Genomic DNA, 20,434 nt, shown 5'->3' with positions numbered 1-20,434 from the left:
CCGGGCTGTGCCGGGCTGGAACGGGCTGCTGTTGCTGGAGCCTGGCTGCTGGAGCGGCCCGAGTGCCTCTCCGGCCGCCTCGCCGCGCACTCCAGCGGCGCGCAAACTTGTGCGTCGGGCATCGAGTGGCCTTTCGACGTGGCGGAGGGCGGCGTCACCGTCGTCGTCAGTTTCCTCGCGGACAGCACAGCACGCCATAGCGCGACACGGACTGCCTGGAAGGTAGGCAAAAAGTCGCACTTCGCCCACAGGCATCGCCACCCGCTGGACCCGTCTCTGGACCCGCCCTTCGACAACAACCCTGGGAAACAGGAAACAATCCGATATTTTTCCCCCCCTTTCCCTCCCCCGCGGGCGCGCAGCTTCGCGATGAGGGAATAAATTAAGAGGAGCAGTAGAGCAGGGCATGGTTCGTCTTTTCCGCTTAGAGTGGCGGGGCGGGGAGCTCCGGGCGCCGATTGATTCCCATCCACAATATTGGAGGATTTATTGGAAAGGTCGTGAAAATGATCAAGGAGTCGCCAGCCGGCGCCGCGCTGCTGAGATAGAAAAGGACGGGGGAGGGGGCTGAGGGGATCACCTGAATCCCCGCAGGGCCCAGGCTGGCCCGGGGCCCGGGGCAATATTAAAGGGCCGATAGGATGGCAGGGGGGAGGCAGGTTAATGAGTGGGAGAGGGACAGCAGAGAACGGCGGGGAGAGAGAGAGAGAGAGAGAGAGAGAGAGAGAGAGAGAGAGAGAGAGAGAGAGAGAGAGAGAGAGAGAGAGAGGACATGGTGTGGGGGTGGGGCAAGGTGGTTGTCCCTCTCCCTTCCCCGGCGCGGAGGACGGGTTCGATTTCCAATGTCAAGTGTTGCAAGAACAGCACAGTCGCACAGGAAGTGGGGTGCGAGAAAAACAACAAAACACAACAACAACAACAAAGCTGGCGGGAAACGAACGGCACCGCCACACCGCCGCCCCGGACATTGCGGCGACTCGTCAGTCTGGACACGTGTGACCACCCTCTCACCGCGACACGTTCCAAAAGTCTACTTTCGGGAGATTCTTTCATGCGACAGTGAAATTTTGGGCTTCAGTCCTTTAGCCCTTCACATCAGGGATTGTCGATTCAAAACGAGACTTCCAGGAAAAAAGTTTTGAAAATGTCGTACTAGAGGTTGTAAGAGGTCTTCCTTCACTGGGTGCATCGCGGCATTTCAGCTCGGATTTCGGCCTACTTATATGCAGCACCACCACACCGCTGTGGGCACGTCGGTTGGTCAAACAGCAACTTTGGAGTGAAACTCGCACGCACGCGGTACGCGCAAGTAGTCGTTGAGCCGAGGCACGCCTCCGCGCGAGGGCCCCGGTGCACAGTGGGCCAGAAACGGGTGCAGGCGGCCAAAATTCTAGACGCGTTTTGAGCTCCAGAGTCGCTAAATGAGACTCGAATCGAACGTGTGACCCCACCAATGGATTGTTCTCCGAACGAGGAATCCATTGGTGGGGTCTTACGCTCGGTTTGAGTCCCATTTAGCGTTTCTGGAGCTCAAAATGCGTCAGGAATTTTGGCCGCCTCCACCGGCTTCTGGCCCACTGTGCGGTGCCGCTATGCGCGATGCGGGCGCGGCTGGGGCTGCGGGCTACGCCGCTTGCGGTGGGTCGCCGGCTTGCTTAGGTTAATTACTGGACCAGGCGCGATCACCTTGCCAGCCCCGCCCGGCCTGCCTTGCTCCGGGACTTTGTTTGGGAGCCAACAACAATTATAATTACAACCCCTCCCCCACCCCCTTTCTGACTTGGCGCTGGAGGGACTGTGGTGGTAAAATGGCCGTCGCACCGCCGCCACTACACTACTTTGCATTCTGGCCGGGCCTATTCTCAGCCGCTGGAGCGTATTATAAAACGAACAAACAAGATGAGGCCGGTGCGGCGAAACACCTTTAGCGGCGTGATCCCTGGCCTCGGCCCCCCGGTGTGGCACGTCGTCGCCATGGCAACGCCGCGCCCGGACGCGCACCGTGCACAGTGCGCCTGAGGACCAGTGCAAGCGGCCAAAATTCCCGAGGGGGCAAAAACTCGCGCAATCATGTGTACACGGCCCCCGAAATCAAACGCGAATCATTTAGAATCACGCGAAATCAAGCAATCCGAAATCAGCCAAAATCACTAAAATCGACCGAAACTAGGCAGAATCACACGAAACCAGGCCAAATCAGTCCGAAATCATTTCTTTCCGAACACAATCACACGCAATCACGCTCAACATCACCCTGGTGCGTCGCGAAATAAGGCAAAATCAGCCATGAAATCAATTAAAACCATGCGCAATCATTGCGTTTTCCGAATCATGTGTACACGAAAATCCCGAGTTTTTGCCCCCTCGAAAATTCCAGACGCGTTTAGAGCTCCAGAGTCGCTTAACAGGACTTGTGACCCCACCAATGGATTCCTCGTTCGGAGAGCAATCCATTGATGGGGTCACACGTTCGGGTCGTGTCCCATTTAGCGACTCTGCCACTCAAAACTCGTCCGGTATTTTGGCCCACTGTGCAGGGATCCTTAACTTAACTTAACATGTAACTAACACTGCTTTCATAACGTAACATAAGACAATGTTCGCTAAAGGTTAAGGGTACGGACTTTTGCAAGTACTTCCAAAAGTATCTCCACACAAATTCGAGACACAAGAAAAATAACTTATCCTTTTGAAAAGAATTTAGAAGTTAAGGGTCATAACTTTAACTCGTACGATAACGTTATGATGCCGTTGTGAGGTAAGTTAAGGATCCCTCCCACTGTGGCGTGGCGTGCCGCGGTGGAGGCCGTGCTGGAGGCCGTGGAGGCCGTGCTGGAGGCCGTGCGGCCGCCGAAGGCCTTGCCGGAGGAGACGAGGTGGCGATGGCCCCGTGTCCTTGCCCCTGCTCCCTTAAAACTTTGTTAATCCCCGTTTATTTGCCAGTGCTGGCGGGGCCGGCGGGGCTGGCGGGGCCGGCGGCGTAGTACCCGCATTGCACCGCCGCCGCCGCGCTTTGGCCGCCCGGCCCCTCCCGGCCGCCTCTCTCTCTCTCTTCTCGGCGAGGCGAGGCTGTGAGTCCGGCGTGCGACCGGCGCGCAGAGACGGGCACGCCACTGCAAGCGAGTTGCGCAGCGCGGCGCCGCGGCGGCCTTAGCCACCTAGCCCCCCGATTTGCATAGGAATGCCGGCAGCGAGCGCGGTACTCACCTTCCAAGCTCGTGGCTCCGGGCAAGTCGGAGAAATCTGCAACAAGGAAACAAAAACAGTCAGGACTTCGCTCTCTCTCCCTCTTTCCTGGGGCGCGCTGCGTGTGTGCGAATTCACACGGCCGGTGCGGTGCGCCGCTGTCGGCGTGGACCGCGCCACCGGGCCGGGGGCAGCCGGGGGCAGGCACACATTAATAAACCAGCTTTCGTCGTGACGCGTCCAAAAGCCCTGGCTGCCCTGGCACTGCGCCGAGTGAGCCGAGCACAGTGGGCCAGAAGCCGGTGGAGGCGGCCAAAACTCTAGACGCGTTTTGAGCTCCACAGTCGCCAAATGGGTCTCGAACCGAACGTGTGACCCCACCAATGTGTTGCTCTCCGAACGAGGAATACATTGGTGGGGTCACACGTTCGGTTCGAGTCCCATTTAGCGACTCTGGAGCTCAAAACGCGTCTAGAGTGTTGGCCGCCTCCACCGGCTTCTGGCCCACTGTGCCCAGCCGAGCCGAGCCAAGTTGGCAAACAAAACTTGCGCGCGTCACGCGGCGTCACACACGGGGCTCGGCTCGGCAGCCTCGGCAGGCGCGGCTCCTTGAGTTCCACACACGCGCACCGCCGCTCTTTCCACGGCTCACCTTTCCAGAGAAGCAAGTCGCCGCACCGCGGGACAATGCGCGCCGACGAGCTGCAAGATAGGGCGCGAGTGCGCCGCCCCGCCCCGCCCCGTCCCGCCACTCGTTTACGGCCCTTGTCAACCAAACTTGAGTACGAAAACTCACCCCGCCGGTTTAGGTCCAAACGCTCCACACTGTAAAAATAATCCTCTGAAATTCACAATTGAGGCCCCGATTCTTCGTAAATTTACAAAGAACCTCCGGCAACATTTTTATTCCAGAGGTATCGTCGTCACTTCCCAGTTTTTATTTCTTACAGTGCAGTGGTGTACGAATATTCTGGACGACCGCGGTGGTTCCATTTCCTGCTACGTACCCGGCTTGCCCTGCCTCGGCTGGCCCCGCCTGACCTGGCTCGACACAGCGGGCCAGAAGCCGGTGGAGGCGGCCAAAACTCTAGACGCGTTTTGGGCTCCAGAGTTGCTAAACAGGGCTCGAACCGAACGTGTGACCCCACCAATGGATTGCTCTCCGAACGAGGAATCCATTGGTGGGGTCACACGTTCGGTTCGAGTCCCATTTAGCGACTCTGGAGCTCAAAACGCGTCTAGAGTTTTGGCCGCCTCCACCGGCTTCTGGCCCGGCTCGACTCGGCCCGCTGCTAAGATCGGAAAGGCCACTTTCCTGGAGAGCGGCTTTGGCGCAGCAAGTTCGAGGACCTGCTTAAGGACGGCGAAGGGTTTTTCTCCCTCTGTCTGCCGTTCCCCCCGCACAGATAAGACCTCCCTCATCTTCGTTTGCCCTCCACTTTGGGCCCTTCCTGGACAAGGTGCGTGTCGCGCGCTGGCGCGGGTTCGAGGCCCGCCGGGGCCCATTCTTTTCATCCGAGGCAAGCGGAGCAGCGCGTTAAGCGCCAGAGAAGAAAGTTGCCCTCACGATAACAAGGTTATTGCCGCTTTCCCTCCCGCCTTCTCTCTCTCTCTCCTCTCTCTCTCTCTCTCTCTCTCCTTTCTCTCTCTCTCTCTCTCTCTCTCAGAGCGCGGTACAGTCACGCAAAAGGCGCAAGTTGTAACTAACTTGCCGCCATTCACCCTGACTGACTGTCACTCCGTCACTCCGACTAGCTTGCTGTGTTCCAGGTACGCCGGGCGCACGGTGCCCACGCCCCTCTCGGCTCCGGCGTCTCTCTGTTCCCTGCTCCCCCAGACTGACGGGAGGGAGACACTTAGGCAGCCCCGACTGCAGAGGGGGCCGCGCCGAGTCCCGAGTGCACTCAAAGTCAAAACTGATACTCGCAACTGGGGCGACTTCGGGAGGCAGGAGCGAGAGAGGAAGCCGATACCGGAGCCGTAGCCGAGCAGTCAGCCATCTCGTCTCCGACAAGCAGTGCGAGGCCGTGCCCACTCCCTTTCCCGGTGTGTGTACACCGAGCCTGTCCGACGCCAGGCCTCCCACGCTGGAAGCAGAGTGCCTGGACGCGGCCATGTCACTCTATGACGTCATTCTGTCGTGGCGGCCGTGGTAACATCGGTCTCGCCTCGCCTCGGCCGAGACGGCATGTCCAGGCGCTGGCCGTCGCAGCGCCGGACAAGAGTAGCCTGCCGCACGCCATGATTGGCACCGTGCCGTACACTGTGCGTTGGCGTGGCATGGCGTGGCAATGGCAGTGGCGTGGCAGTGGCGTGCCAGCGCGGGGCTGCTCCGAACGCACACCACAGTTTTGCGCTGCCTCCACATCGCAGAGAGAGAGAGAGAGAGAGAGAGAGAGAGAGAGGAGAGAGAGAGAGAGAGAGAGAGAGAGAGAGAGAGAGAGAGGGGGGACTTTGAGCGGACCTGACCCTTTGCGCAGTGTGGAGTAGGGCAGGCAGGCGCTGATGGAACAAGGCGGGGCGGGGCGGGGCGGGGCGGGGCCGGGTGGGGCACGACCGCACCAAAGTGATTCTCGAGGCGCAAAATGTTATTAGCGGAAGAGCTTTGCCTCATATTATGAAGTTTAGACCGCCCCCCGCCTCCCCCTGCCCCCTCCCCGTTCGCGGCCGGGCCAGGCGGGCAGGGCCATTTCACCAAAGGACTGGGGCGCCGCCACTGGTTGTGGCTGCGATCTATGATGAGCGGCCCTTTGTCTCATCCGTCAGTCAGCGGTCGCAGCGAGGGCGTGGCGTGGCGGGGGCTGCGACCTTACCCATGCACGCCGACAAACTTTTTAAGAAAGACTAATGCGGCGCTGGGCGCTGATCCTGAAGCAGACGCTGCAAAAATGCGCGGCCCCGCCTGCGTAAAGAAGGCCGCCGTCGTCCCGCCGTGCGACGCACAGTGGGCCAGAAGACCGGTGGAGGCGGCCAAAACTCGAGACGCGTTTTGAGCTCCAGAGTCGCTAAATGGGACTCGAACCGAACGTGTGACCCCACCAATGGATTGCTCTCGAGGAATCCATTGGTGGGGTCACACGTTCGGTTCGAGGCCTGCTTAGTGACTCTAGAGCTCAAAACGCGTCTAGAGGTTTGGCCGCCTCCACCGGTCTTCTGGCCCACTGTGCGACGCCCCAGACACTGATTTCTCCGGCGCACCCCTTCCTGGGCCGCGTCCCCTCCGAGACGCGCGCGACGTGATCCGAGTCTCGAAGCGGCGGGGCGGGGCGGCCTAACGAGACGGCCACTGTATCGAGTAATAACTGTTGCCAATCTTCGCCGCGCCCCGCCGCCTAGGCCCGCCTCCCCCAGGCAATATCCCCCCGGCCGTGCGGCTCAAGCACACACTCATCCATTTGATTCCGTCGTCAACGAGTAAGTGATGGCCGTGTCTTGGCGCGCGGAGGCCGGCGGGGCCGGAGACGCCGCCGCCGTGCCGCCACCCTCCCCCTTCCCCTCGGCCGCCCCGCTCTCTGCTCTCTGCCCGCGAGCGATGGATTGTCTATTCAAATTATCAATCTCCTCCCCCGAGTTGCGTCGCCGGAGACGGGGCGGGGGCCTCGGCGGGGCCACCACTCGGGGGCACTACTGGGGGGCGCGCGGCCCTGCGCGGCCCTGTGCGGGGTGGGGCGGAGAATGCTCCACTCCTTTTAATTCCCCCGTCTCCGTGAACAAGGGTCTCGACGCGACGCCCTCCCTCGACACCGCCGGCAACCCTTGCGACCCTGGAAACCCCGGCAGCCCTGGAAAACCCCCCGGCTACCCTGGAAACAGCCCCGTCTCCGTGAACAAGGGTCTCGGCGCGACGCCCTCCCTCGACACCGCCGGCAACCCTTGCGACCCTGGAAACCCCGGCAGCCCTGGAAAACCCCCGGCTACCCTGGAAACAGCCCCGTCTCCGTGAACAAGGGTCTCGACGCGACGCCCTCCCTCGACACCGCCGGCAACCCTTGCGACCCTGGAAACCCCGGCAGCCCTGGAAAACCCCGGCTACCCTGGAAACAGCCCCGTCTCCGTGAACAAGGGTCTCGACGCGACGCCCTCCCTCGACACCGCCGGCAACCCTTGCGACCCTGGAAACCCCGGCAGCCCTGGAAAACCCCCCGGCTACCCTGGAAACAGCCGTGGTGCTGCGCGCCGCCATGCCGGGCGCCTGCGAATGCCAGTGTAGGCAACCCGTGGCGCACGCCAGCGAGCGCACTGCCTACCTCCCCGGGGCTCCGATCCAAACGGGAACCGGGGACCGTCGGGAACGATATCGAAGCGAATGACACTGCGGGTACCGAGCGCACGCTCACACCGACAACCACACGCACGGAAACACACACACACGCACGGAAACACACACACACACACACACACACACACACACACACACACACACACAGGTGGAGCTTTCCGAGAATCGAACGAGGAAAAGAAAATAGTGCGGAGGAATCCCTTCTAGACCCCGCCTTCTGATCCCTGCGGATCCAGTTGCAATCAAGGGAACAATCTCTCTCTGCATTTCTTCTACTTGAACTTGTGTCCTTCTGCGGGGCCACGCCCGCCGCCACCACCGCCACCGCCTCAGGACCGTTTCCCTTTCGAATAATAAACCTGATTGGATGGCGCAGCGACGGCGCGGGCCGGCCGTCCTTCGGCGACGATTTCAAAGAAAAACACCAGTGGGCGTGATAAGGCAATGCGTGGGCACAGTGGGGCGCGGGAAAGATTCGAATTGAAAAACAAACGGACCCGATTTTCGTCCGTTTTGAAGGTCGCGAGTGGCACGGCAGTTTTCTCCCGAGGGGTTCGGCCGGGTTCGGCAGGACGCGGCGCGGCGCGCGAGTCACTTAGGCGACGCTCATCACCGAGGCGCGCGATCGCAGCCCGCCTCCGCGCAGGCCCCGCGGGGGGCGCCCCGGCCTCCGTGCCGCGGCCCGCGGCCCCGCGGGGGTTGCCGCGGATTCAAATCACGGGGCAAGATTGCGAGGAGAAGCCGTGCCGTGTTATCCCGACCAAGCAGCGCTCTCTCTCTCTCTCTCTCTCCCTCTCCCTCTCTCTCCCTCTCTCTCTCTCTCTCTCTCTCTCTCTCTCTCTCTCTCTCTCCAACCCTTCCCAGGACACGCGGGGCCGGGTCAGGCAGGACGCACGCGTGGCGCGCGCGGCGTGGTGCGTGCGGGTGTAGGGCCGCCGCGCCGCCGCGCACCGCAGAGGATATGGTGCCCCGGAATGTGAAGATACGACTGGCATAACTAAGGCTTACCCCGCCGCGCTTCGCCGCGCGCCTCCGAGGCGATATCCCTGTATACGGCCTACGGATGCGCGCCGCGCGGCTCGACTCGGCGGCAGCGCGGCGGTCCGCCGCCGTAATCCTTTTAATTTGGCCGCGGCTGTGCATTCGGAAAGCACTGCCACGCCACTGCCACGCCACTGCACTCGCAGATACGCCCCGCGGCGGCACATGCGATCCCTCGGCTTGCATGCCTTGCCCGCCGGCTTGCCTCTCGGACCGTCTGATGCCCTCTCGGCTCGCCTGCAGGCTGATTCCGAGAGTCGTTTTCGTCGCTCTGTCCCTCTCGCACTCATGGGGCGTCCCGTATGGGTGCGAGAGAGACAGAGCGACGAAAACGACTCTCGGAATCAGTCTGCTGTTGGCTAGCCTCGCGGCTTGCCGGCTTGCCTTACGGCAGCCGAATGTTCGCCGGAAATCCGGCGCGCCTTCCGCCTAATACCCACTTCACTTCTTCCTCCACGCGCCCCGCCCCGCCCCGCCCCGCGGCCCGGCCGGGTCGCCGCACCTTCCTTTTATATGGACCGAGCCATCGGCCTGGAAAACAATGGGCAACCGTCTTCCCGAACCGCGGGGCGGGGCGAGGCGGGGCGGGGCGGGGAGGAGCCCCTCGCCGGAGGGTAATTGCGGAGGAGAACCTAGGCGAGCGAAATGGATCCGCGGTGCACCGACTGCGGAATGCAAAGTACTTAAAAGAAACGCACACCAAAAAAAAATCAACGAAAAAAGCATTTGGCGTTTCCATTAGACGCAAAAAGCACTCGAAAACAAAGATCAGCACATTTTAAGGACGTTTAAGATCCGAAAGGAAGCCCTTCAGAGTTGAGAGGGAAGTAAGATTCAACACACACAACTCCCTGGCAGCGAGGGTCGCGCTGGGTCGTTGGGGGTGAAGGTGGTCGTCGTGAGAGACGCCGCGAACCCGGCCAAGAACAGCTCAGCAGCGGCCTCGGCCCGGGCCGTCCGGGCCTCCTCGGTCCCGGCCGCCCGGCCCCACACCGGCCTCGGCCCCGGCCAAGACAAACACGCTTAGCGAGACAAAAGACAGGAGGCATTGTGGCAAGAACAAAAGGGGCGTGTGGAGTCCGCACTGTGGACGTGGGTCCGGCCCTCGGTCTGGCCCTCGGTCTGGCCCTCCGGCCGCCAAAAAGCCACGCAGGTGTGTGGTGCGCCGCTGCGCCGCTGTGCCCAGCACCGCAAGCTTCTCCGCCAAGATGCCCCGCCACACCGCAAGAAAAGGCCTGCTAGTCTGGCACACAAGGAAAACTTACTTAGCTGTGGTATCAAGTTTGTGCGATAGCTCGACAACCTGGTACCCACAACCGAAGGCGGGCTGCTCTGATCACCAGGCTTTTTCAAGGCGCCTGTACTGCGTTTCGCAGTGTAGGCAGCTAGGATCAGCGCGGTGCGCGTAAATAATGCACCCTCGTAAACACTCATTCCAAGTGGTGTTCGAAGCGGCCGCCGTCAATGACCGGGGATTGGCCGTTGCTCGGCGGGGCGCTCGGCGGGGCGAGACCAGTCCGCCCCTGAGCCCCTGAGCCTCGGGCTCGGAGCCTGGAGCCTCCAGCGGCTGGAGTCCAGCGGCCCGGCCCAGCCCGAGAGTTCCAGGGGGAGTCCAGGAAGCCTCTAACTGGCGGCGCGCCCTCCCACCGCCGCGGGGGCCTGCAGGGAGGCGAGGCGGGGGCGAGGCGGGGGGCTGAGACCGGCCGCCACGCCGTCCCGCGGGCGGCCGAGCTGTCGACCCTGATGAATACAAACGGGCGCGGCGTGGCGCGGCGGGGCTGCGTCGGAGCGCCCCTCGCCAAGATGACCGTCGTGGCCGCGGTGGTGGCGCTGGTGCTCTCCGCGCGGCCTCCGCGCTGTTCCTGCGTTGTTTGGCGGTGTCGTTCGTGCAGGTGGCAGGGCCGGGCAGGGCGGGGCGCCTTGAGGGCCCCGCCGTCGGCACGCCCATTGATTCCGCAGTGCCGTCGCACGCACCGCACGCACCGACGGCGTGGCTCAGCGCACCGCAGCACCGCCCCTCCAATGGCGGCACGGCCTCGGCGGCCTCGGCGGGGCTTTGCGGCAAGCCCGGCGGGCTGGCGGGGCTGGCGGCACCTTATTACGTACTTGAGATGCGGATGGCCGTCCTCACCTTCACCCACAGCCCCACAGTGCCGCAGCCCGGGGCGGCCGGGGCGGCCGGGGCCCAGGCGTCGGCGCTACCCCTGCGAACGCGCGCACCTTGCTGGCGCTGCTTGCGCCCGCCCGAAATCCGATATGGCCGGCCGTCGTCCGGCCGGCCGGACCCTTCCTGGATCCGCCCCTCCTTTTGTTCTTCGCGTTTCACTCAATCTTCCCGAGCATTACCCCCTCCCCTGCAACGGCGGAGGCAGGCGGCAGGGCCTCCCCCGAGCCCCGAGATGACGCGTCCACCAATAACGAGCAGAGGGGAGGGACGACTTACCGCACACGCACACACACACACACGCACGCACACACACACACACACACACACACACACACGAGGCAATGAGCCTGGACCGTTATTTCTCGGGATCAGCTCGTCGTTGTCGGCCGAGCCGAAAAATCTGTCCCCGAGGGGCACTTGACCCCGTCGCGGCGACCCCCCTCCCCCCACCACCAAGCCGTTGTCGCGGTGGCAGGTGCAGTACCAGTCGGGCTGTCACGCCGCGCCTTCTAATTTGCCTGCTCCGTCATCTCGCCGTGTCCGAGGCCCCCTCCCCCTCTCTCTAACCCTCGAAGCCCCCCCCCCCTCCCACCCCATTCTCACGCTTCATCCCCCAATTCCATTCCTCCTCCTCAGACTGCTGGATCGCGTCGTTAAGGGGGAGGGGGCGAGGGTGACCAGGCAGAAACAAATCGAGACGGCGAGGCCCGCCTAGCCCGCCCGCCTTCAGGTGGAGTCGGACTGGCGACCAGGCTGGCCCCGCCGACGAGACTACTCCTACTCCTGCTAGACCCCAGCTAGGTCCTCCTCCCCCTCCCCCTCCTCCTCCCTCACACCCCGGGGGAAATAGGCTGGCGTATTGATTCAGGACGAATGGGGAGCGTGATGCGCGTCGAAACAAAATATGTCGAGGCGGTTGCGTCATAAAAGGCGCCGCGGGGCACACCGCGACGCGGCGACGCGGTGAGCGAATCATTACCAGTGCCCTCGCCCGCGCCACGCGCGCTGTCTGCGGCCCGCGACGCGAAATCCGAGACGGCCGAAGTGGCGACACACAGTCGGATGCTGCGGGTTCGTTACAAGCGGCCTGCTGCTGTCTTTAATAAAAAGAGAAGACAGAAAAAGAGGCTTGTTTTCTCCTGTTCCTGCTCCAGGCCTACCACGGCGTGCTCCAGGTAATCATCGGCCCGGGATGGGAAGGCGCCATCCACAGCCAAACGAGTGAAAAACGCGGCAAAACGAAACCAGATCGGCGAGCAGACGCGCAGAGCGCAGTTGGCAGGCCAGCACAGCACAGTGGGCCAGAAGACCGGCGGAGGCGGCTAAAATTTTGGACACGTTTTGAGCTCCAGAGTCGCTAAACAGGACTCGAACCGAATGTGTGACCCCACAATGGATTTACTTTCCGCGCGAGGAATCCACTGGTGGGGTCACATGCTCGGTTCGAATCCCATTTAGCGACTCTGGAGCGCTCTGGAGCTCAATACGCGTCCACAATTTTGGCCGCTTCCTCCGGTCTTCTGGCCCACTGTGCGCCGTGCTGCGTTGCCGCCGCGCCGAACCGCCAGGTACAGTGCAGTCTGCCAAGTTTGGCGCGCGCTGCGGCGCGCTGCCATCGACGAATGGTGCATGGCGTGGAGCGGTCTCGCTTGGCTCTCGCCCTGCCCGCTGCCATTGCGAACAGAGATTTGCCCGAAAAGTCCATCACAAGTTGGGGGTGTTTGCGCAGGTGCGCGCAGGCAGGCGCGGTACGAGCCTCTTAATGTAGCGGATCACATGCAAACAGTCGCCCCGCTCGTCAGGGACGTCGGGGACGTCAGGCTCACGGTCCCCGTCGTCTGCGCCGTCTCCGTCGGCGAGGTCCCCGCGGCGGTGCGGCGCGTGGCGTTCCCTCCGCACTCCGCTGCCTCACCCTGTCTCTCTCGCACTCGTGGGGCGTCCCGTGGGGGTGCGAGAGAGACAGGGCGACGGAAGGACGCTTCGGAGTCGGCGGCTGTCCCCACAGCCCGTGGCGGTATTTGCCCGCCGTGCCGCGCCAATCACCGCCGACACTACTTTGATGTGCGCCTTCTCTCTCGCACCCCCGAGGCACGGCCCGCGGGTGCGAGAGAGACGCCGCGACGTTGTCGGGCGTCCGCCCGCCGCGGAAGCAGCAGCAAAATGACCGTCGCCGAACAGAGAACGCACCGCTGTGGCGGCCCGCCGCGCGGTGTCCAAATGCTTGCAAACGAGGCCATTTGCGATGAACACCTCGGAGAGGGGGTTATTTCGTGTGAACCGCGCCGCCTGGATGCCAGTATTTCACTGTCAGTAAAATGCAAATCGACTGCTTCGCTCCCCCGTCCGTCCGTCCACCGCCGGCCCGGCGCGGCCAGCCGGCACGGCCAGCCCCCTCTCGCGTTCAGATGCCGCGCGCATGCGGGACTTGCTGTGAGGCGAAGACTGATGGGTGGTGAAGTGGGGGAGGGGGTCCGGGTTGCGGTAACGCAGGGGCGGACTGGGGCAAAAGGGGGGGGGCACCAAAATGTGTGCCCGGGCACTGTGCCGCTGCTGTCCACGCGGAGAGCACCCGGCTGCCAATAACACACACACACGCACACAGTCACACTCACGCACACACATACAGACACAGACCAAAGGGAAGCCCCGTTACGTCAAACGCAAGGCTAAAGACAAGGCATGCAATCGTGCGTGTGTGCGGCCGCGCCCGTCCGTGCGTCCGTCTGCATGTCCGTCCGCCCGCCCGTCCGTGCGTCCGTCTGCATGTCCGTCCGCCCGCCCGTCCGTGCGTCCGTCTGCATGTCCGTCCGCCCGCCCGTCCGTGCGTCCGTCTGCATGTCCGTCCGCCCGCCCGTCCGTGCGTCCGTCTGCATGTCCGTCCGCCCGCCCGTCCGTGCGTCCGTCTGCATGTCCGTCCGCCCGCCCGTCCGTGCGTCCGTCTGCATGTCCGTCCGCCCGCCCGTCCGTGCGTCCGTCTGCATGTCCGTCCGCCCGCCCGTCCGTGCGTCCGTCTGCATGTCCGTCCGCCCGCCCGTCCGTGCGTCCGTCTGCATGTCCGTCCGCCCGCCCGTCCGTGCGTCCGTCTGCATGTCCGTCCGCCCGCCCGTCCGTGCGTCCGTCTGCATGTCCGTCCGCCCGCCCGTCCGTGCGTCCGTCTGCATGTCCGTCCGCCCGCCCGTCCGTGCGTCCGTCTGCATGTCCGTCCGCCCGCCCGTCCGTGCGTCCGTCTGCATGTCCGTCCGCCCGCCCGTCCGTGCGTCCGTCTGCATGTCCGTCCGCCCGCCCGTCCGTGCGTCCGTCTGCATGTCCGTCCGCCCGCCCGTCCGTGCGTCCGTCTGCATGTCCGTCCGCCCGCCCGTCCGTGCGTCCGTCTGCATGTCCGTCCGCCCGCCCGTCCGTGCGTCCGTCTGCATGTCCGTCCGCCCGCCCGTCCGTGCGTCCGTCTGCATGTCCGTCCGCCCGCCCGTCCGTGCGTCCGTCTGCATGTCCGTCCGCCCGCCCGTCCGTGCGTCCGTCTGCATGTCCGTCCGCCCGCCCGTCCGTGCGTCCGTCTGCATGTCCGTCCGCCCGCCCGTCCGTGCGTCCGTCTGCATGTCCGTCCGCCCGCCCGTCCGTGCGTCCGTCTGCATGTCCGTCCGCCCGCCCGTCCGTGCGTCCGTCTGCATGTCCGTCCGCCCGCCCGTCCGTTCCAACGAGGCTGGTCCCCTTTCAGACCACGTCGTAATGAGGAAGTCAAAACCAAAAGGACGCGCGCCGCGTGCACAGTGGAGGGCCAGCCAGTGTGCCGGCGAGCCAGCGTCGACTGCAGTGTGTGTCCGTCCGTCTGTCTGTCTGTCCGTCCGTTCGTCAGTCCGAGCCCATGGACGTAATCGGCGTGGGACAGGCCTCGATGGAAGAGCACCATCGGCCATATTCGTCCGTCAATCACATCGGAAATTCATGGGAAAGTCACGGCCGAAATAACACTGGGGAATGGGAGTGGCGTCACAGTGTAGCGGGGCGGCCGAAATTCGAAGAAGATACAGAGGGCGGCCCCGAATCCAATATCCGCATCCCGCGCACTACTTCACCTCCACTCAGGCCCACGCCGCCCGGCCGCCAGGACGCCGTGGCGCGTCCAGCAACAAGACTCGAACTGACACTGCGGGGAAAAAAATGAAAAGAAAAGAGGAAAACCGGGCATAGTTGTTGGGGTTTCTTGAGCAAGCCGAAGGGTTGGCAAGCCTGCAGAGCCGCAGCTAGCAGGCCTGACACGTTCGATATCCTTAATGTGGGAGCCGATAGCGAACCCCGGGACCCCGGGCCGGCCCGTAATGGTGGGGGAGGGGGGCGCTCGATAGGAACCCTAAAACAACGCGAAGAGTCCCTGGCCGGGCGAGGCGAGCGACCCAAGCAGCCCGACCAGCCTCGCCACGCCACGGAGGACCCAAAGCGGGCCTGACAGGACGTCGGTCGGCCGGCCGATGAAACAAGAGACGGCGAAGCCGGAGGCACCGCCGCCGAGGCGCTCTCCACCGAGCCCCTGCGGACCGTCGGGTAGGCCAGCCCGCGACGCACGCCTGCGCGCGCGATGCCTACCCGCCGTACCATTACCACTAGGGGTACGCGCCGTTCAGTCTGGGCGCGTAGTGTGGCTGAGCGATGCGAATTGACATTTTTTGTGCACTTTGGACTTTGCTTGATTAGACGAAATGTCCATCTTATGGGCTCATATTCAGTGAACATTAGACCAGGGGTACAAATGGAAGTGATTTTCGTCATCAGAACACCAAAAACTGCTGGAATCAATGTCAAACTCGATTTAAAAATTTTGGTCCAAAATTGGTCAAAATTCGGTGAAATATGAGTCTGGGAAAAGTTTGAAGGTCATTTTTGAGTTCAGCACACCAAAAACTGCAGGAAACAATGTAAAACTCAAAATGAAAATTTTGGTCCAAAATGATCTAATTTGCGATGAGAATATAAGTCTGGAGTCGAAATGAAAGTGATTTTCGTTATCAGCACACCAAAAACTGCTGGAATCAATGTCAAACTCGATTTAAAAATTTTGGTCCAAAATTGGTCAAAATTCGGTGAAATATGAGTCTGGGAAAAGTTTGAAGGTCATTTTTGAGTTCAGCACACCAAAAACTGCAGGAAACAATGTAAAACTCAAAATGAAAATTTTGGTCCAAAATGATCTAATTTGCGATGAGAATATAAGTCTGGAGTCGAAATGAAAGTGATTTTCGTTATCAGCACACCAAAAACTGCTGGAATCAATGTCAAACTCGATTTAAAAATTTTGGTCCAAAATTGGTCAAAATTCGGGTAAGTGTGAGTCTGGGAAAATTTTGGAAGTCATTTTCGAGTTCAGCACACAAAAAACTGCAGGAAACAATATAAAACTTGACTTGAAATTTTTGGTCCAAAATGACCTAATATGGGATGAAAATATAGGTCTGGTGTTAAAATGGGAGTTATTTTCGTTATCAGCACTCAAAAAACTGCAAGAATCACTGTACAATTCATTTCAAAAAATTTAACCAAAAATCGGTTAAATTTTGGGTTAGGGGACAATTAAAATGTCAAAATTGAGGTCAGCGCACTGAAAACTACAGGGAAATACATAAATCTCAACTTGGAAAGTTTTGCCCCAAATTGCGTAGCTCTAGATGAAAATGTAGGATTGGCATTGAAATAAATGTAGTTTTTGTGACCAGTACACTGCAAACTACATACAATACTTAAAACTCAATTTCTGTATATTGTTCCTATTTGTCTTCATGAAGCACCCTCTGTCGTCACCAATTCCCTGATGCCACACCAAAGCGAATCCCTCAGTCGAGTAAAATTCAATTGCCAACATTGAATCGCTTAATTGGCTACTCGTATGCTTGGGTCACTATTCGATACCTCTTTTTCCTTAACTAATGAACTCACAATTTTATAAGTTATATTTATGAAACATTTTGTTATTCTTTCATTGTGAACCAGTGAATAAAACAATATTGGTTGGAACATGTTATCACAGTAAATATTAAGAGAGTCAGTTTAGGGTAGGCTGATCTAAACCAGTTAACGGGGACAAATTATTGTCAAATCCAGTGATTCGTCACATAGAGTCCAATGCCAAGGCTACCCAAGGCTTAATGAACCGACATAATTTATCTTACTCATGTAAACATTACTGAGTAGTACCAGTTACATTAACTTCGGTGAAGTTAAAGGAATCGTCTCACTAAATCCAATCACCAATTCACTCACCGCTCAAAACCTGAGTCGTCTCTTTGAAACCAATGTCAATTCAAACTCCATTAGGATTAAATATACACAACCATATATTGATTTTATTAATAAACTCATGTTAGTACTTTTGGACTCTTGTCAGCTTGCAGCATTGCAATAGAATGAATTTCTCGAGTCCAAACTAAGTATGCCTGCCAATTTCAACACAAGTTATTTATGCATTTCCCTGATTTCCTCTAGTTTGAAAATTTTAAAAAGAGGATGACACTAGAATGAAATAAGAAGATGCACACAATACAAAAGGTCAAAATAAAAACATCCTTTTTACAAAGCTTTGTCAAAGTGCACTGACCTGAAGATGATTCCCCTCTGACAGGGGAGGGGGGAGAGGGGAACGAAACACGTAAATCATTTTCGAATCCATTTTCCATATTTCGCTGTGTTGGTGTTCCAAAATGGTTTTAATCATTCTAGAATGTTGAAAAACTAAGGCCGATCTCATTTCCAAACCCATCTACTCTTTATTTCGTTTTATTTGCTTATTTGCTTAAGTCCCGTATTTGAGAGCCGCGGACCCGCAGGTATGAGAAATTGGTAAGCGCTGCCGCGCTGCCAACCTAACCACGCTAATGACCTGATTCAAAAATATGTTTTGAATATTTCAAACGATACTAAACAACGATTTGAAACAAACTCGTGTTGGGGGGTACTAAGGCGACGTTAAATACGAAATCTTGAAACTATAGCCACTGTAGTTGCTGAGAATCGTTGGTGAGTACAAACAGACTCACAGACAGACAGACAGACGCACGACCAGTCACTTTTCAGCGCACCCAAACACGGCAAGGGCTTCGCTAACGCTCAGCCAATTAAGGGCTAGACCACACATGATCGTATGCCATTTCGGGCCCGACACATGCCCGCCTGCACTGCAAAACGAGACATGGCTGTCCTTGGCGCCTCGACGGCCGCCGGCTTCTTCCTGGCAGACTTCCTGCAGATCCGGAGCCCTTCTTGCACTTTCCGGACGGAGGGGGGAAACCCTGATATCTGAACACACTCAGCGATCGGGCGGGCGGCAGGGCGACCCCCTCCCTCATCTCCAGGGTATTGGGCATGGCGGTGGCCCCGAGGGCGGCCCGGGACACGCAGACCTGCAGAAGCGGCGACGCGCGAGCCGAAAAAAGGAGGAGAGAGTAGAAAAGAAGGGAATTCTCTGCGGTCCTCTTAAACACCCACCCTCCTTTGCGAAATGATAATAATTCTGAAGCGGGGCGCGAAGATGGCGCTGGCAGCCCTGGCGCGGCGAAGCTGGCGAGCAACAAGGGGAGAGACAGGGAGGCGGAGAATGGAGCCGTGCGGTTCGTTCAACAGTCCAACAGTCGTCAGCCAGCGCGAAATGCTTCTGCTCATCGCTCTGTGTTCCGCGCCCCACGGCGTTCCGCGCTCCGCGGCCCACCGCAAAAAGAAAGGAAGCACGGCAGCTGACTCGAGTGCTACTCTGTGCACTTCTCTATCTGCTGCGCGCGCTCCGCGCTGAGCCAACAGCACTCCGAACAATGCCCCTGTCTCTCTCGCACTCGCGGGGCGCGCCGCAGGGGTGCGAGAGAGGCAGAGCGACGAAGCGCTGAGTCGCCAAACAAGGCTGGCGATGAACGCCGGCCGTGCTTGTCGGGGACACGCGCCCCCAGCGGGGCCCGGCGGCAAACAGGGCCACTGGAAAAATGGCTCCAAAATTGCGGCCGTCTGTCTCCGGGCCAGGGAAGGGCGGGGCGGGCCAGCGAGGCCACCATTGGCCATATCCGGTTCCGCTTTGCATTGTTCTCACGTGGCGGCCGCGGTAAGTCCTTTTTATGGGCCGCACTGCAGCAGCCCGTGCCTGCCGCGCCGCGGTACCCGTAACTCTCTCAAGGGCACTCGCCTCGCTTTATCACTCACTCACTCGGCGAGGGCGGGGCGGGGCGGGGCGGGGCCGCAATTACGACAAACTCCTCAAACGCGGCCGTGCCGCTGCGCGTATCGGCCAAAGTATTTCCTCGGAGTGCCGCTACGTGCCGCCCGAAGGTGCGCGTTATTGGGCCGTGGCACGTCGGACCGCCAGCCCCGTCTGACCGGCCTGCCGGCCAGCCCGCCTGCCAGCCGGGCACCCGCAGAGAGGGCCAAATTGATTTCACGCGGCGAGCGCTGCAAACGGGAATTAAAGCGCGCTGCACTGCCGGGGGCGCAAAGGGGAGGGGGAGGGTACTCGTTTGCAGGCGCGCTTTGGTGTCTGGGAAAAAAGGCGCAGGTAGCTGCGCACAAAACGTTTCGGCGGAGAGCCGTTGCGTCGCTCTGTCTCTGTCGCGCTCAAGGGGCTTCACGTGCGGGTGCGAGAGAGACAGAGCGACGGACCGCGCGGCTCGGCCGCTGGAGGTAGGGCTGGAGGTACGAATGGAGGCTCGCAGCCACAAAGCGCTGCAGGCTGACGAACTGTATTGAGTGGCCCAGGGCCAGTCCGCCCAGGGCCAGGCCGCCACCAGCAGGGTTGGGAACGCTAACGAAAAAAGTTAGCGCGATACGATACGCTAAGGTAAGACGTGCGTTAGCGTATCGCGCTAACGCTAACCTCCTGGCAAAAATTTAGCGCGATACGATACGATAATCGTCGATAATCGCCAACGATAACCAAAATCACTAAAAAGGTACCTGAAAAAGCATATTGGCTGAAAAAATGAAGGCGCGACCCACTCAGCCGCTTCCTAAGGCCGAATCCGCGGCCCAGCGGCGGCGCGTTACGGTGCTTGGGAGTCGACAGAGTGCGGCCCGCGCGGTTTCGGTGCTCAAGCGCGAGTGGCTCAGGGAAATTTTGGACGCATTTTGTCCTTTGAAAAGAACAGCGTTATCGTCGATACGATGCGACGATAGCGGTTCTTCATTAGCGTATCGCGCTAACGCTAACCCCCTGGCAAAAATTTAGCGCGATACGATACGATAACGAATATCGTTATCGTATCGTCGTATCGACGCTAACCGATAAATTAGCGTTCCCAACCCTGGCCACCAGCAGGCTGCCCCGGCCTCCACTCCACTCGTGAAATAATTCGCACGGCCTCCGCTAAGGGCGAGGCCGATGCGTGTTGGGTTGGGGCCTTGCGGCCTGGCTGCCTGGCCGAACTCTCTTGGCAAATGAACGGCAGGCCGTCCCAGCCCTGCGCCGCCCTTCACGTCAACAGGTTCGACTGCAGACCCTGTTGGGCCGTGCAGTCCGGGAGTCTCGGCCGCAGCAGTCAGGAGCCACGGAGCTGGGGTTGCGCAGCTCCACCAGGACACCGTCCCCGTTTCCCCGTTGCCGCCCGCCCCTCCCCCCTCCACTCCCCCCGCCCCTCCCCCTCCACTCCCCCCGCCCCTCCCCCTCCACTCCCCCCGCCCCTCCCCCCTCCACTCCCCGGGGTCTGAGGCATGGCGTGCGGGTGGCCCAATAACCATTGGTCGCTAGGGACTGGCGTGCCGTGTCGCGCATGCTGATGTCGTGATATTTACTTACATATTCAGTG

General features: G+C 60.2%; 1 protein-coding gene across 1 annotated transcript in view; it reads right to left on the bottom strand.

Moving 5' to 3' along the window:
* The window catches only part of LOC117653674 (agrin-like), a 178,431-nt gene that overhangs the window by 60,836 nt on the left and 97,161 nt on the right, over positions 1–20,434 (bottom strand). The window contains exon 2 of the mRNA XM_034399497.1: positions 3,208–3,243. Coding sequence (XP_034255388.1) covers positions 3,208–3,243 — 36 coding nt within the window. The remainder of the gene's footprint in view (positions 1–3,207; positions 3,244–20,434) is intronic.

This window comes from Thrips palmi, unplaced genomic scaffold (assembly GCF_012932325.1).
Source record: "Thrips palmi isolate BJ-2018 unplaced genomic scaffold, TpBJ-2018v1 HiC_scaffold_8, whole genome shotgun sequence".
In the NCBI taxonomy this organism is placed as follows: Eukaryota; Metazoa; Arthropoda; class Insecta; order Thysanoptera; family Thripidae; genus Thrips; species Thrips palmi.
This window is presented reverse-complemented; position numbering and strand designations above follow the sequence as displayed.